This window comes from Rhea pennata, chromosome 1 (genome assembly GCF_028389875.1).
Source record: "Rhea pennata isolate bPtePen1 chromosome 1, bPtePen1.pri, whole genome shotgun sequence".
Classification (NCBI taxonomy): Eukaryota; Metazoa; Chordata; class Aves; order Rheiformes; family Rheidae; genus Rhea; species Rhea pennata.
In genome coordinates, this window is record NC_084663.1 from 27371538 (window position 1) to 27389729 (window position 18192).

At 40.8% G+C, this 18192-nt stretch overlaps 1 protein-coding gene across 2 annotated transcripts in view; it reads right to left on the bottom strand.

The window, feature by feature from the left end:
• The window catches only part of ST7 (suppression of tumorigenicity 7), a 158541-nt gene that overhangs the window by 108938 nt on the left and 31411 nt on the right, over positions 1–18192 (bottom strand). The window contains exon 1 of one of the 2 annotated variants that reach the window (XM_062566884.1): positions 4669–4819. The exons of the other annotated variant lie outside the window; for it this stretch is intronic. Coding sequence (XP_062422868.1) covers positions 4669–4690 — 22 coding nt within the window. The 5' untranslated portion in view covers positions 4691–4819. Of the gene's footprint in view, positions 1–4668; positions 4820–18192 lie in introns of those variants that run through there. 2 annotated transcript variants of the gene reach the window in all.

Here is an 18192-nt window from a genome sequence, read left to right on the forward strand (position 1 = left end):
TGTTACTACTGGCCTTGGTAATTCTGGATTGCAGCAGGCCGTTTATGCTCAAGAATGGAACACTTTGGTCATCTGCCAGTTTAGCAGAGGTTGCTCTCCCCATGACTGATGCCGCACTGCAGCTCATGCCACTCTGCCCTGGTTCTACCTGTGCCCTGGCTTTGTGGTCCCAGCCGCCTTGTGCCAGCAGTGCTGCCCATCCTATATCCCCACAAACCAACCTGGGGAGCAAGCACTGCCCAAACTGACTAGTTGAAGAAGTCACCAGACTTTGGCTGGCCCTGCCATAGGTTGGGACGAGTACCCCACTGGGGCAAAGAAGGCAGGAACAGAGGTACTGGTAGGCAGCAGCCCCAATGCTGATCATTTGCACAGCTACAAAACTGTGTCCTGGCTGAGCTCTTCCCGAAGCGTGAAGCTTTGGCTCTGTTCTAGCACTTGTCTGGAAGTTTCAAGGAGATTATCTCTTTTAAGGTGGCAGAAATTGCTCTTAATAACCAATTCTAAAGTTTCTCATTCCTCCATTGCTGACTGCTGCTATTTTACACAGAATTTTATGAGATTATTTTCCCAGTGCTACAAAATCATATATTTTGGTGCAATCACTCCCATTTATTGCATTCTGGCTGAAAGGGTATTTGAAAAATGGTTAGGAACAAAAGCACTTTCTGAGAAGACAGATCAGAAGACAGTACAATGAGCCTGGGACAAGTACAGAAGCTTTTCCCGGCACCTTTCAGTGGGCAGGGTTTTACTTTCTCTGCAGGATTCAACCCAGCTTCCCTTTGCCCCTCTCCCCCTGGAGATCAGCCTTCTCAGAATTACCCTGATTAAGAACAAAGTTCCATTTGTCCTTATTTCTCACACTCTTTGGTCAGCTTGTGTGTCCCTTTCTCCACTTTCTAGCATGGAGCTGTTGATCTACCAGACAGGAAACTACAGAGAGCATTTTCCCTAAATAGAGCAGACTGGAAGAACACCTCCCATATAACCCCCTGTTTCCAAAAAGGCCCTGTTTAGCACTGCTGCTTGGTTATAATACTGCAACGGGAACAAACACAGTAGAACTGGAAACATCACCTCTGTCTTTCACCATGTGTATGTGGGTTCTCGTAACAGAGTTGGGGCATGGCTGTACATATGCCCATCTAATTCCCTCCCTACAGTTTCCCACCAAGTTATTCTGTCCGCAGTAGCTGAAGCACACCTCGTGCAAATTCTAAGACGTGCGTGAATCAAGCTTTCTACACACCTCTTTGCTAGTTTTATGGCCTCCAAAATCCACTCTACCCCACTCCTTTTCATTATGCAGAGATTCAGCGAAGCCGTATCACCCCAACCTCCCTGATTCCTTTACAACAACTCCCAGAATTCGTATAGCACACCAAATGTATGGACTGTTCTCACATTCAGTTTAATTGGTGTATGCATGTTGTCTCTAATGCAGGCCTACAACTGTTGCTACTACTAGTCACACAATGGATGGTTGCTGGTTATTTCCCCTCAGGACCAGAGCTAGATTTTCTCCTTGAAAGAGAATAGTTTTCTCTCTCTAGGAGCTCAGCTCTTCCCTTGTTAGGAGAACTACCACTTTGTTTGTACTTCCCAGGCTTGGTGTGGAGCTACAACAGTGCCACATCATTTCATGTTGAAAAAGACTTAGTCGCAACACAATTTTTTAATCAAATTCTACCTTCTAAAGAACCTGACACTGCTTTGACAAGCAGATAAACCTGCCAAATCAGCTAGAGAGGTGACATGGGATGGCAATACAGCCCCTGCTGTATATACACATATATAGCACCATGATACCACATTGTGGAATTGCTAAATGTGGATCAGCACAAAACCATTGAATAAGAACAGCCTCCAGTGTAGATATTTCCCACAAGTATTATGAAGAGGACATATGACCAATGGAAAATATTGAAAATGACTGTACAGAAGTCATAGTACAGCAGTTTAAAGTTTGCATGGACACTTAACAGAATTTTTATTTTGCATATTCCTTTCTAGGTAATAATGTACTGCGTTAGCATCTCTTTGTACATTGTGTACTGTCTTCCTCTCTTTACAAGCCAGGTTTGCCTTATGTTTGTCTTTCCCTGCCTCCGGGAACTCATAGGCACGTCTGTGTTTCTCCAATTGCCCTCATACTATCTTTCATTGCACTTCTGACTGCTGTAAAAAAAAAATTGCTGAATGAGACTTAAAATTTGACATTTTTCTATTAAGTCTTTACAAAATAAACTGTTCTAAAAGAAGATATGCTTCACAGTTACCTGAAATAACTATTTTCTTCTATTTTGTTGGAGAGAAGCGTAAGAAAATGTAAAAGCTATATACTATGTGTGAACAGCTAGATTAAGAAAAAAATAACGTGCCCATTTCATGCTTTTTGGACAGCTGCAGAAATGACTTCTGTAGTGTTTTCAAGAATTAGATGATGTTGAATTTTATTAATTTATTTTTACATTATGAAAGTCTACCTCGTTGACCCAAAACTGTTCTAGCAAGACAGAAATATTAACAATTAGATAGTGACAGTGTTTTTCATTTGCTGACTGGAATAAAAAGAAGGAGAAAACAGGGTGAGAAGAAACCCCAAAGCCCTCAACTTGATTAAAAAAGCTTTAAAAGAAAAACTATAGGTTCCTCAAATAGTAGCATTCTGCATTACAGTATGACCAAACTGGTTACGTAAGGGCTACCCTGCCCTGTCAGCCATGCAAGATACACTAAGAATGATATGAATACTAGTCAGGATCACCGAGCAGGTGCCCAGAGATCCCACCCAGGCCAGACATGAACTGTAGCTTCTCAGGGGGCCCCTCTGGCAAGAGGCCCTTGTCCCACGTCCGGATGGAGGGCCGTGGCGGAAGCCGCGGGGCCCAGCTTCACACAAAGGCCAGGACACGGCACAGGAGGGAGACGGATGGCGGCCCCATAGTGCTGCCTTCAGCAGCCCGGTTCAGAGGAGCACAGAGAGGTACAGGGCATAATCTGTGCTGGATCTGTAGCAATGATTCATTCTGCATTTAATCCACTTTTAAAGACAAATAAAACCTCTAGACCTTTCTGTTAAACTAGCAGTGGTTGCTATAAAAGCTCCCATCTCCCTATTCTAAATTCAGTTATGTGGGAACCATGGAAACAAAAGCAACCACAGCTGCTCTTGGTATAAACCAGTTAGCACACTGGTGACTTTATCTAAAAGCCCCATTTGACAAGCAAGTCCCTTATCGATACACTTCATAAAACGAGAGGCCCATGAAAATGAACCATGCTGAATACTTCTGACTTTGCAAGTATGCAGTATGTACTTTCTGCAAGATGATACCAGTACATGACTAATTTTATCTGTAAGCCTGTTAATATGCATTTTGCGCAGACATACAGCCATATATGCACAAGCTGTGCCTTATAAATCTGGACATGGTATAAACAGATGCAACTACAATATTCAGCATTCTTAAACATACTCCATTGATGAATATCTTCAAACATCTCTAAAACAATGTATGAAAAATGATTCTCAAAACAAAACAGATCTAAAAGCAAATTTTGTTTTTATTCTGTCTGACCTTGACTAGGCATTGTGTCAGAGGAGGTGGGGAGCTGCCACAGCAAAGCAACAGGACCAATTAACCCTTTGGGAGCACGATGTTTTTGACAGCTAGGACTACTCTGATCACTCCTCATTAACAATTGAGCCACAAAAAGGTTTCCAAATTAACTATATGAGGACATTACACCGCATGTTAGAATGCTCTTAAAAAGCCACTGATTCTTATTCAATTGAGAAATGTTTTCATCACACAGTATTGTTTGTACATAAAATACAGGATGAAATAAAGGTTTTATATTTTTCAGTCACCAGATAAGCACAGGATAACACTCTATACAGCTGCACTGTCACCAGCGGCATCATTTCCACACCAACTCCTCGTTTTCATCCTCAACCAGATTTGCCAGGTAGCTAATTGTTCTTCCCACTGAAGCAAAACCAGCTTGCTTGCAATGACATATATCTACATAGCTTTTATGCAGCAGATTCGGTTAAATTTTCCAGCCCAAAGGTTAGAAAGAAATTATTTTGAGTTTTTCACCCCATATTTAAAATTCCACATAATCAATTTAATTTTGGATTCTCCAATGACAGGAGGGATCTCCGTAGAGCCTCCTTTTTCAAAGAAACAAAAATGAAGAAAATGAGATCGTCTTTTCTTTCAGATTAAATCATTCTTCTTCAGCTCTTACCCATCTAATGCTGCAGCACTCTCCCCATCCTTCAGACATACCCTTATCATCTGAGTAGCGCATTCATTATAGTGTTTGCAGCTACAGATCATTGACAGATGAGATCTTATCAATTAACACATTCACATTCAAGTGAAACTGCCTCTTTCTCTGTATTTTTCAGTGGCCTGATTTCAGCAATGCTGACAGCCCTAAGCTGACTTGCTGCCGGCCTCACGGATGCACCCACAGAGGACGCAGACATGCAGACTCTCCAGCACCTTTAGCCCCTTTGTAAACTGGCTAGAGCTGCTGCTTTTAACTAACAACCTACTGCAAAGGGCATGCAAGTACTGTGGATACAACAACAAGGTAACAAGCCCTATACTAACCAGAAAAAGGATGGAAGGGGGGGATGCATTTACTTACATGAAGATTCAGTGCCAAACATGGCTGGCCCCAGATGCTGCAATTTAAAAAAAGGAAAGAAGAAAAAAGAGTGGAAGACAGAGGGAGTGTATGAGAGTAGGGATGAGGCTGCTACACAGCAGGGGTCATGAAGCCAGACAATGCAGTCCAAGCTCTCCAAGCTGCCAGACTCTCCTCTCCTCTCTTCTCTTTTCCCCTCCTCTGCTTCACACTGCAGACAGCTTTTCCTTGCAACCAAAGCAAAGGTCCTTCTTCACAAAGCAAAAGGCAGGAGCTTCTGGTTTAAATCCAAGAGATAAGGGCAGGCCAGCGTCCCTTCCGTGATACAGTGAGGCATAAATAGGTAGCGGACACCAGATACTGCAATCCCCAGCCCCTGCTCTCAGTAAGACAATAGCATAGCTTATGCATACACTGGATGACGTCAGGACACTGCAAAGACTGACTGCTGTTAACCAGAGGCTCAGAGGGGGCTTGAATAGAGCAGAGCAATTCAAATGGGAATTCCTTTGTCACAAAATGCAGAAGACAAAGAACCAGACATACATTTCCCTCCGTGATGATAAAATCCTCATCCATGCTTTAACACTAGCACTAGAATTTCTGTGTTGAATTCACACTTCTTTTCTCAGCTGCACAAGATGCAAAGTATTTCTTTGCAAACACATCATGCAGAATAAATTTCTGGGACAAATGTCTCAGTAGATGCTACATACGGCATTTTCAATAAAGAATAACCATGAATTTCTAGCACTAACTCTCGTTATTTTTCTTTCAAGGACAGATTCAAATCCTGGGCCAGTGAACACATTTTCACATCAAAGTGCAACCCAAACGTTTAATTTACTTAATACCTATTGTCAGAATACACTGTAGCAATGATCAAACCACATTAAAGAAATCAGATACTCAAATTAAACACCCCCCCCCCAAACTAGGCTGATCTCCATCATATAAAGCCATCCTCGCAATCAAAAAAATTTTTCCTTTTTTTTATTCTTGTAATCCATCTAAATTTAGTGCTTCTTAGTCCCTGCAAGTGTATTTTTGAGTTTATTGAGTGCATTTTTTTCCTGAGACTCAGTAATTAAAAAAATGTTAAACTGTAGGAACAAAGACCTAGAATGACTTGTTCCAATTCTACTGCGGACAAAAGGAATTTTGGGTGAAAAAAAAAATGTCAAGCTCATCTCTTGTGCTAGCAAGAGCAGTGAAGCAGTAAGTTGATGGTTCTGAAGCTAGCAGACATTAGAAGTCATCTATGAGAATGGCAATTGGAGGGGTCAAAATTGGAAAATTTTTAATAAGTCTCACTCAGCAAGTATATGCAGATACAAAGGTGGCAAATACTGAGAAGTGCTGCCAGTAGACAAGCAGAAAGGAAATGCACAGGTCCATTAAATAAGGCACTTTACAAAGAAACAAAACAAAATAAAACAACCAAGAAAAAGTCAAAAACTGATTTCTGAGCTTTTCCACATTAACCATTACCAAACACTCTACTGCTCTGTTTGCTAAAGATCTTTCTACTGTTTGTAAAATATGCAGTGTCACTGTGATCAGCAGGCTGGAAAAAAGAGCAACATTTTGCACTGGCAGAAACTTCCATGAGAGGATCCCAACCAACAAGCCAAATCACTATGGAACCAATTAGCCAGCAGCCTGGGACACTGGTGGCCTGCAAGCAGATGGAAAAGCCAAGTACGGCTCACAGGCGCAATCCTCCTCTGCCTTGCCAGCTCTCCTGCTCTTGTGGAGGGGGAACATAGCTGTAGGCTTACGTGACAGTTGTGCCCAGCAGCGTTAACATGGGCCTTCTATACCACTAGGCCACAGCTATAGTGAGGAAGGAGGTGCCTCTCCTCCTTCAAAAAAAAACGTCAAGAAGCTCCTCAGAGGCTGATCTCCTCCTTGTCATGTCTCCTGCTGCAAAGAATTGAGGGGACATCTACAATGTACGCTGGGCTCCTCCAACAGTAACTTCTGTTGGGGCAAAACATTGTCCATCACTGCTGTCCACCCCCTAGTCAAACTGACTCTGTATTCTGCAAACAGCATGAGAATAATTTGCACCACCAGCTGTCAGGAACATTTAAATGTATTTCATCTCTGGAACAAGGCCACGGGAGAGTCCATACCCTTGCGTGATACATCCTGTAACATGCTCTGTAATAGGCAGCATTTATTCTCTCCACTGGCAGAGAGGACACTGGTGCACTGTGACTCAAATTAACCCTTAGGTGATGACTAACCTGTTCAATGACACTAACTATTTCCAGTCATGCGGCTGGTACTCAGAACCATGCCCAAATTCTTTTTGACTATAATCTATACTTTCAAGGCCGGAAGTTTTACTATTTAGATGGCTGAACCAGTTATTCTGACAATTTGACAGAATCACAGAATGGTTAAGGTTGGAAGGGACCTCTGGAGATCACCTAGTCCAACCTCCCTGCTCAGCAGCGTCACCTAGAGCATGTTAGACAGGGTTGCATCCTGGCAAGCTTTGAATATCTCAAGAGAGGGAGACTCCACAGCCTCTCTGGGCAACATGTTTCAGGGCTCTGTCAATCTTACAGTAAAGAAATTCCTCCTCATATTCAGGTGGAAATTCCCGTGTTTCAGTTTCTGCCCATTGCCTCTTGTCCTGTCACATGGCACCACTAAAAAGATTTAGAACTATAAACATTGCCTTCAGTTGCTAACAGCTTCCAGCACCTTTAAGCAAAAGCTGCTAGAACAAAACCTCTAGTGTTAATGTGAAATAGCTTGAGAATAATTTTTACACTGATAAGCAAATTTGAACTTTCTACAGCACTGTTTCTAAGGAAAGTGAAAAACCAGAGAGCCTTCCAATGATATCCTTTAAGGTGTCAAAAAGCTCAGCCCCACTGCCAAGTTCTCGGTATACCGACACACATATTTTGTTGAAACGTCCAAATAGTCCATGCAGTATCTGAGCTTCATAATCTGGTATCTGATATTTCGTAACAATCTATTTTATAATTTCATGATAATCTATTTCATTATTTTTGCTTATTCAGTGTTTTGCACTGTAGAAAAACTGACTCTTGAAAGACTATTGAAATACTTCTTCTGAAATCCTTTAAGAAATCTATGCAAAACACTTAGTAAAATGACTTACAGAAAGGATTAAATTTTTCCTATTTACTGTTTTTGTAGGAGCATAATCTTATAGTTAGATTTAGCTGGCTAGTAGAATTAAGAATTTATGTTTTCTAGTTTGAGTTTTACCATTGGTTTATTCTACAAAGATGGATAATCTCGTCACATGACAAAGTTTATCTTACACAGTTGTTCAGATAATGCAAATTGGTATATAGAAAATGTCAGATGGTATCTCCCATAAATCTTAGCATTGTTAATGATTTGCTCACAATACACACAAGACATTGTTCAAGTAATAGATTCTCTTACAATATTAACTTCAATACATCTCTCCACAAGCAAGCACAAAATATTAAAGCAACAAATATACATGGTATTCAAAGCTCTGTTATACATTCATATTTGCAGGAGAAAATGATACGCTTCTCAATCATTGCTACTCTTTAAGCAGCTATTTCCTCAAATTCCTCCTTAAGGGGAGATGTAATCAAAGGTTATAGATACCTGACGGTAGGGTGTAAAGAGAACAGAAGCAGACTTTTCTCAGTGATGCCCAGTGACATGATGAGAGCCAATGGGCACAAATTTGAACACAGGAAAATCCATCTGAACCTAAGAAAACACTTCTTCACTGTGAGGGTCACTGAGCACTGGAACAGGTTGCCCAGACTCTATCCTTGGAAATATTTACAAGTCGTCCGGACAGGGACTGAGCAATCAACTCTAGCACAGTAGGGGGTTGGACCAGATGATCTCCAGAGGTGCTTTCCAACCCCAACTATTCTGTGATTCTGTAACTTATCACCAAAACAGAAATTTATGTTTTCTTCTGCCCAGATATGCGTGTCTAAACCACAAAACATATTTTAGTATAGAAGTTGAGTAATTAAATATTAAAAATTTGTACAGATATGTATTTCTGTTATAGAATATTTTTTCTCAAGGAAAGCTGTACAAACAGCAAGTCGTGACCTACTAACAGAAGTAGACTTGTATATATCCTTTATGCTGATCTATTAAAACTGAAGACTTTATTCTCGCTTGTCATTAGAGAAATATTTCATTTTCAGCTTAATGCTCCTTTTCCACAATAGAAACTGTGGGAATGAAAAATGAATCCATTAAATCTGTGAAGTTCTCCTGTTATATTGGAATGACATGCTCATCTTGAGGGGAAGTCTAACCAACCTCCCACAATGGTAAGGAAATTGACCCCATACAGTCAAGTGTCCAGAGGAAAAGAGGAGGATGATCTTGATCATCTTCAAAGATAGGGAAGGATTTTTATTTATTTATTTAAACTTTGCCTTATTCTTCAAGTTGCCTGTTCTGTAAGGGCAGTAAAGATTTAAGGCATTTTTGGTGCTATTGCTAATCTCTAAGTGACTGTGCAATAAGCCATATGATTCAAAAACTACCAAAAGGAATTTATTTTGCCTCCAGTAGTGCTATTTCCCACTTAAAAGTATGGAAAATTTCCAGATTTCCAGCCATGCATGATGTGGAGATCTCCAGCTTGTATAGCTTTGTTGTCTCTGGCAACAGCTGACACAAATTATTGATCTGTATGACAGCAACCAAATAAAATACTGCAGGGCCTTTTTTCAGGCACTAGAGAACAGTGAAGGGAAATAGCATTTATTACTAAGCTAGAGCTCCTTGATTTTACACTTTTTTTGGCTCAATTCTCCTCAACTTCACTGACTTTTAAATAACTAACAAATGTTACTGATAAAAAAAGTTGAAATGATGAACATATCAGGGAGAAACTACAGTAGGAGCGAAACTTTAGATTCTCATCTCGCATGATCACGTTTACATTCAGAACAAACCCTCACAACAACCGAACTGCAAAGCCTACACTGATGCTACAAAGTTGAGTCCCCTGAGATACTGACATGAACAGTTATACATCTGCATGGTAGTTTTCACCAGGGTTCCCATGAACCTCACTGAACAGAGCCAGGATCTCCGAAGTGGCATTTCTCCGTGTCATGGACTGGGAGTCACTGCCCAGAGAGAAGCTAACGCAGATGGAAGGTGAGAAGGAAGCCCCAAGGATGGCTTCACAGGCAGTATCACTATGGAGGGGCCTGTTCCAAAAACGTACCACAGGGTCCACTGTGGATGATACAGAAATAAATGCAAAGGAGAGCAATGATTTGTTGTAAGGAAATGTCTGCAATGGCAAGCATGGACTTCCCTGTTGTCCAGGCCAGTCAGCTTGGAGCTGAGAAACCAGGACCCGTGAGGCTGCCTGGAGCTCGGCTGGTCAACAGTGAAGAAGAAGAGTGCCCAGGGAGTGGGGTAGCAGGGGGCCAGGAACATGCCCCACAGGGAATTGCACAGCAACCCAGAAATACAGGCAGGAAACTGGGCTGGCAGGACAGTGGAAAATAACTCTGTGTAACTGAGCCGGGCGGAGAAGAACCTCCTGAGGTTCAACAAGGGCAAGTGCAGGGTCCTGCACCTAGGGAGGAATAACCCTAGGTACCAGTACAGGCTGGGGGCTGACCTGCTGGAGAGCAGCTCTGCAGAGAAGGACCTGGGAGTGCTGGTGGATGACAGGTTGACCATGAGCCAGCAATGTGCCCTTGTGGCCAAGAAAGCCAATGGTCTCCTGCGGTGCATTAGGAAGAGTGTTGCCAGCAGGTCGAGGGAGGTGATCCTGCCCCTCTACTCAGCCCTGGGGAGGCCTCATCTCGAGTACTGTGTCCAGTTCTGGGCTCCCCAGGACAAGAGAGACATGGAGCTGCTGGAGAGAGTCCAGCGTAGGGCTATGAAGATGATGAGAGGGCTGGAGCATCTGCCCTATGAGGAACGACTGCGAGAGCTGGGCCTCTTCAGCCTGGGGAAGAGAAGACTGGGGGGGGGGGGGGGGGGGGGGGGATCTTATCCACGTGTACAAGTACCTGAAGGGAGGGTGTCAAGGGGATGGGGACAAACTCTTTTCAGTTGTCCCATGTGACAGGACAAGAGGCAATGGGCAGAAATTGAAGCACAGGAAGTTCCGCCTGACCGTGAGGGGGAATTTCTTCACTGTGAGAGTGACGGAGCACTGGCACAGGCTGCCCTGAGAGGCTGTGGAGTCTCCTTCTCTGAGCTATTCAAGGCCCGCCTGGATGCAACCCTTTCTAACATGCTCTAGGTGACGCTGCTGAGCAGGGAGGTTGGACTAGGTGATCTCCAGAGGTCCCTTCCAACCTTACTGAGCCCATGATTCTATGAACTGAACTCTTGAAGTCTTCTGAATTTTGTGTTCTCCTTGCAAACAACTCTTATCATCTTCTGTTAGAGGTATTCCACAAGCATTCCCTCTTTGCAGCCATCAGTTTCCTTATTTCATTTGCACAGAAAGGAGTCAGATAGCAGAAAAAAATCAAAGTCTTTATATGTTCAACAGAGTAAAGACGATATCTTTAGACCAGGCTGATTTATTGACTGTAGGACTCTTTTGTTTGGTTTTTTTTAATTACTTGTTCTTGAATTGAATTTTAATATATTGCTGTATAGTTTATACAGCGTTTCTGCAATTTACTCAGAATATGGATTCTGTTTTACGCAACAAATTCTTCTTCTGCTTCATCTTTTACTTGACGAATCCCCCCAAACCTACATATTTTGAGCAAACCTACATATGCAAGCACAAATGACAAGAAGGTCTGAAGAACTACTACTTAATTCTGCCGTCCAAAAATCTTTTTACATTCATGTTGGTCATTATCTGAAAGATAAAAGTCAAAAGACAGATTTCTCTCTCTAAGAGATACAATGAACCAAAATAGCTAATTATTAAGTTATTGTAATGCCATTCAATAGGGGCACAGAGCAGCTCTGAGGAGATGCTCAACTATTAACAGGGGAACCTCTCTGTGTTTTGCACCTCCCAGGAAACCTTTAAGCGACACACCTAAGGGAGATCAAGCTCCATCAGTTATGAAATGGTGAAGAGTTTTATGCATAAAGTTACATGGAAAGAATATTTTTGCTTCAGCATTTGCACCTGCTTAGTTTAATGATCTTGAAGACTCCCCCAGCGTTGGGCTCACCCTGTCACTGGAGAGCACAAGTACAGAGCCTAGTGCTAGGGACATTGGCAGGCATCAGAGCCTTTAAATATAAGTAATACAGTAGCTGCTTCTTCTGTACTAGCTGCTAGGCACTACTTGAATACACACGGTGAAGTAATAGAAAGCAACACAACAGAAATATATTTCCATTCCTTATAATAGATGATATACCGCAAGTCTACCACTTTCAACTATCACTCCCAGTATTCAGTATCAATTGAGCAGATACAGTAAGTAAAACTGGTAAATAATGCAGTAGTATTTTATAAATGCCACGGTATAAGCCTGTATAGCCCTTCAGTATATTACAGTCAAAAGATTATGATGATAAATCACCTCTTTTCTATTTTTGCTTGGAGGTTTGAATGGTTTTGTTTTAAACACAGAACTATCTACAAGTATGTAGACAGTTACTGACACAGCAGAACAATATAATCACTGAGTGCAAATCACATTTCAAAACCAGATTAAATGTTTTATTTTTTCAGTAACATCAAGCCTTAACTCTCAACAGAGTATGTAAAGACTTCAATAAACTCTGGAACAGATTTTGCCCCAAAGATAATACATGCAATTGTGTGATGGAATAGGGCCACTACTGTCTCTGAAAAATGAACCAGTAGAACATGCTACTTTTTGATATGATCCAGTGAGAATTAAAACCAAAGGAAGTAAGCAGTAAGTATTGTGGTTAAATTAAATACATTTAAATAATTAAATGCTTATACACATTTTAAAAAGAATAAAACAGCAGAAGAAGAGTGTTTATTTTGTACACTGAGGGGAATATTTGAACTTTTTTTTTCTTTTTAATCCTAAAATCAGGATCTGTGCTGAGGGTCTGCACTTACGAAGATGCATATGAAGGTCTCAAATGTACGAACAAACAGAGGTGGATAACAAATTAAAAAGCTATTAAAAACAAACTTATTTTTATGCAACTCTAAGGGACCACAGATTAGGATTAAGGCCTACTTAAACTGCATGCAAAGTGCCAGCAGAGAGTACATGCCTGCACCATAAAAAAGAAAAAAGAAAAAAAAAGGAAAAAAGGAAAAAAAGAAATTTATATGCATTAAAAAAAGTGGAGAGAAGATTTAAAACAGTAGTAAACATTGTCAACATAGAATTATTATCCATACTAATAACATTGATCTAATGTCAAAATTTTATGGTTAAGAGTAAGTTGATGAGAGAGGAAGATCAAATTATATCTCAGTCTGAGTAAGCATAATAAGAATGTTAAATCTGATATAAATAGCAATGATTTCATTGTACACGTGGGAAAAATTAAGAAGGACTTCTAAACCTATGAGGAATGCCTACAAACAGTGTAAGGTGTATTTAGCTAGGCTTCCCAAAGGAAATAAGATTCACATGAATCTTATGTGCACACACATGTGAGTCCCTGCTTAATAGCTTTGGAACCAGTTAGCCATTTCAACCTAGCTTAGCAGAAGAATAGAAGAAACAAAGTTATCCTCTGTGCTTTGTGAGAGCAAGTAATTAGATAGAGACGAGGTAAGTTATAAAGGCTTCTACTGAGTAAGAGAGGGTGGTGTTGAACACGTTTCTTAATAGACAAAAAAACTCATATTATACCGATAGAAAAACTTCAAAAGTCTTTTATTTTTATTTTCCAGGGTGGATACCTGTGCATATAACACTGGCTGAGCTGACACTGCAGCGTTAATATAATCCAGTCGCAGAGTCAATTAGGAAACCAGCTCCACTAGAAACAAAGCTTCACTAGTTCCACAGGACAAAAATCTATTCATTTTAGGATATTAGTTCTTCCAAAACAGAGAATTTCAGCCTTTGTTTCCATATATTCCAATAAGTTTCCATTCAGTGTCAGTCTAGCTGATTGGAGACAAAAATTTTTCTCTTGGGGAAAAAAAAAATCTTAACCACAAAAATTAGTAAATGTTTGAATTAGCTTGATTAACATAGCTTTTCTCAAGAAAGAGGAGTTTCTTCTTAGATTCAACACTATAATCCATGACACACACTTGGACCAAATCCAATGGTTGGACTGATGAGTTTTAGAAGTCTCTTTTGCCTGCAGGCACAAAAGTCCATCAATATGGTCAGGACTGTAGGCTCAGGAGAGAAATCCTGGGCAAATCAGTGTCATTTGCTGCATATTCAACCGTAAAACCTCTCCTGAAAACTCAGTGTTCCCCAGCTAAAGATGATTTATCTGGGAATGGCCTAACTTGACGAACAAACGTAAGGGGGAAAGTGAACTTCCATCAAAGCACTTACAGAAGTTAAAAGCATAGTCTCACTTGCTTTTGTAACTAGGCTTTTAAATTTCACAGACACCTTGGAAATGTTCTTCTGAACAAACAACTAGAGAAATCTAAAGGCATTTAGTTAAACTAACAGCAGGCTGCCTTATACTATCAGAGGAAAACAGTATTGGAAAGAGTGGGGTCATCTGCCCTCCTCTTGGCAGATTCAGCGTCACCAACGTCCTTTCTGCCAAATGCCAGCAACAAAGGAAAACTGCAGAAACTCCTAAGTCCAACTTTATGTGGGAACTCAACTTCAGAAGTACTGCAGACCTTTACGAAGAGCTCACAGCACCTAATACTTCACAGTTCCTGCAGCAAAAGCCCAGTGGCCAAAATACAGGGAGATCTTAGTTACTGTTGCTTACATATTCTGCCCAGTGATGATCACTACATTAATACTGTGGTAGAATCATGATTCTAAATGGACATGGTAATGAGCATCAACTAAATGATCAGATATTGACCCTATTTAGGTTTATAAGAAACTATGATACTAGTGGGCTTCCATACAAGCAGACCACACTGCCCAGGTCCACTGTGCTTGTCTGCTTCCAAGACTCTCCTGCAGCAAGGGTGGTGTAGTGCGGTGTAGAGCCTCCACACTACAGCAGTGCAGAGGACAGGATGGAGAGGTGGAGGTAGAGGTTTCAGGTTTCCAATTCCATAGCACTTATCCCAGGAAAGTGCTACTCAGCACGATTAGAAGGCACTGATTTTCTGTACTGGTTAATGTCATCAACCTCAGCAGCCTCTAACCCTAGCCATGCCTATTTCTCTTCAGTGACTATACAAAGAGCAGCTCAGATGCAGATGTCTACACATGGGTGGATGAACTCCCTGGCCTATGGTTTTATGGGGAAGCGTAGGAAAAAGAGTAGGTTCTGCTGGGATAAGGGGTCCCATGTTTCAGCAAAGTAAACATAGATCCCCATATTCCACAATCACCTTTAACTGTGACTTCTGCCACAGGCTCAAGTTCCCCCAGCAGGATCAAGTCACCTGGCAAGCAGGTGCTGAGCTGAGAGAGACAGTCTTATCCCCATGCACAGTTCATAGATCTCCACCAAACCATTGATTTTACAATATCACCATACCTAGAAGCTCTATGTTACTTTTTTGGTTTCAGGATCATAAAAGATTGAAGGGCCCATGTTCAGTATCAGACAGCATGCAGAGTTCATCAACTGTTGCATAAAAATACAAAGGTTATGCTTCAACCAGAGATTGTAGATACACAACAGACAAAAATCAGCAAGAGTCGCTTCACTAAAAGTCTCCCTTGTCATTGGGAGACATTCCTCCTTCCAACAAATTTAGGCATGAAGACAAATTCCCTTCATCAAGTTAGAGAGCCTGTGGTCCTTTTGACATACCCAACTTGTTCATTTATAGCTACCCAATCAGTTTTCTAATCAGCGAGAAGAGCTTCAGCTTGCAGTAGGGCATGTGTATTTGGACCATCCTCACAGTCAACTACAGGACAACCGTAAGGCCTCTGTCTCTCACTTGTTGAAGTATCAACATATCAGCCTTTAGATCACTACAGACTCTGCTTAGTGTTATTTGTTGTCAGTCAGTACTATTTATCCACTTTAGCCTCTGGACCTGTTTACACTACAGAGTAGTGTTTGACACAGCTTTTCCTTAGTGGAACACAGTTTGGTTGTTGTCCAGAACAAAACCTCAAGTCTAAGGAATGACTCACCCTCCTCGGTTTAGTTGATAAGGTTGGCTCTGCACCACCTACAGCCACTCCACAGATGTTCTTTGGATGTATCTCCTTACATTCTCTGATTTTGAATTCAAGTAAAACAGCATGAAAAGTGTATCTTGTTACAAAGAGTTGCAACTTTTTCTGAACAGTTCTAAAGAGGATTGGAAGAAAATATATCTTGAAATAATTTACATAGACTACTGTACTTTTCTTCAGCTCATACCAAATACTACTGGAAATGGTACCTCAGATGAATGTATGTGGTCCAGTATGGCATCTCCCCAATCTGCACCATCCCACTTGTCCATATATCTGTAAAAACAGACCTTAAGGCTTCATTAACTTACTTTCTGTTAATTGAGTGAGTGAATTTGTCACAAAAATCTTTCTGAAGGTAATTTCTGAATGCACTGTAAGTAGGGAAAAATCAAAGGGGTAAGTATTTCATAACCAAAGAATATATGATATTAAGTGTCTAACTATGAACAAAAAATCCCTAGCACAGAGTGTCAGGTCCCAGTGAAAATAGCTCAGTGGAAAGTTCAACTGTGTGCTAATCATGTGCTGAAAGTGCTCCTTATTCCAAATATCTCTCTCACATCCGTGCAGAGGGAGTCAAGATTCTTCTGGCACCTTGCTTTCATTGCATGTAATAATCGCTCCTTACTGGGGCGATTATTTTTATAGAATATATTCCACAAAGTAAAATAGTTCACTTGGTTCAAACGGTAGCTCTGCATTGCAGATGCACATAAAAGAAAAACAAAAATGAATTTACATTTCATCAGCAACTAACTCTTCACCAGTTTTCACTGTCATTTACTGGCTTGAGTTAATATCAGTTTAAATACAATTATTAAGATAACAGTTGCTAACAGAAATGCCTATATATTTATTTTGCTCTGAAATATCATAAAAGATAAAAACCAAGCAAGACGAATAGCAACTCTGGTTGAAATGTGCCCTACATGTCCTTTGATAATTTCATGTGCTGACGCACATAGTGCTGTTCTAGAGAAACACGTGCTGCATAATCACTGTGGAAGCCAAGAGGAATTGGAAATTTTACTTGCAATAGCCATGGTAATAGCTCAGTTCTGCAGCAAAGTGTAGATTTACCTGCAAAAAGATACAGACCTAGGAGATGTCTCTATGGCAAGAGCTCCCTGAAGGGGTGATTTCCTCGTTAAAAGCTGGAGGTTAAGCATTTATTGTCTTTAAAATCTGTTTTTATAATGATGCATGTTTTCTACTGTTATTAATATTGCCTGTTTGAACAGAGTAATTCATCAGTTTATGACAGATAAGGGCTACTATGTCTCCAACAACAAAAACAGCAAAAACAAACCAAATAAAAATCTACCAGATGATGATAGTGTGGAGTGCCTCCTCACAAAAAGTCATAGCAAAGTGGTAAACTATCCCCTAAGGATGGATGAAACTGAGCAAGACAATTGTATACATAAATCTTTGCACTCAATCCAGAGTCTGAATTACAGTAAATGGGTATAGCATGGTGGTTACTTACTCCTCCTGGCCCACGCTCACCTACCCAGCCACAGTCAGGCTCAGATCCTACCCTCAAGACCTGTCCCACAACTGCCCAGTGCTTCCCAACCCAAAGCTCCACTGTACATGTCTTTCTCTCCATAATGTCCATCGCTCCCTGTTGAGAGTCACCAGCTCTCACAGTCTCCTTTTCTCCAGTCCAAAATAAAACCATCCTCGCACCTCTCCTTGCTCTGTATCCTCGGCTTTAAGTCTCTCCTAAATAGCCACAAACCTGAATATCCAATCCCTCCCAACGTCTGCAACCTCTTCCAGCCCAGATTTCCCCCTTCCTTTTAATCTCCTGATCAAAAGACTCTTCTGTCTCAGTCAGATGTTCCCTGCATGCAAACAAGGGGACAACAACATGCAAAATTATTGCTTAAGATAAAGTGTTGTCTTTAGTGTAACCGATATCCATATCGCCTTTTTCCCCTTTCTTTCTAAAATCATACTACTAGGTTTTTTGTCTTTGCAATACTTTTGGAATTAACTTCAAATTGAGATTCAGCCTTAACAGTTGAAAAATTTTCAGGCTTCTAAATCTATCCAGGTCTATTCATGCAAGAAAAATAATCTGTTCATCACTGTATCTGAGTTAAAAAAAAAAAGAAAAAAAAAAGAAAAAAGTTAACAAGCTTTAAGAAACAAGAAACATGGTTCTGATAGCACAACACCATGCCTTCTCCTAATGTAAAGCTATTGAAACATATACATAGATATCTATGAGAAATATTTCATCCTGAATGCTTCAATAAACCGT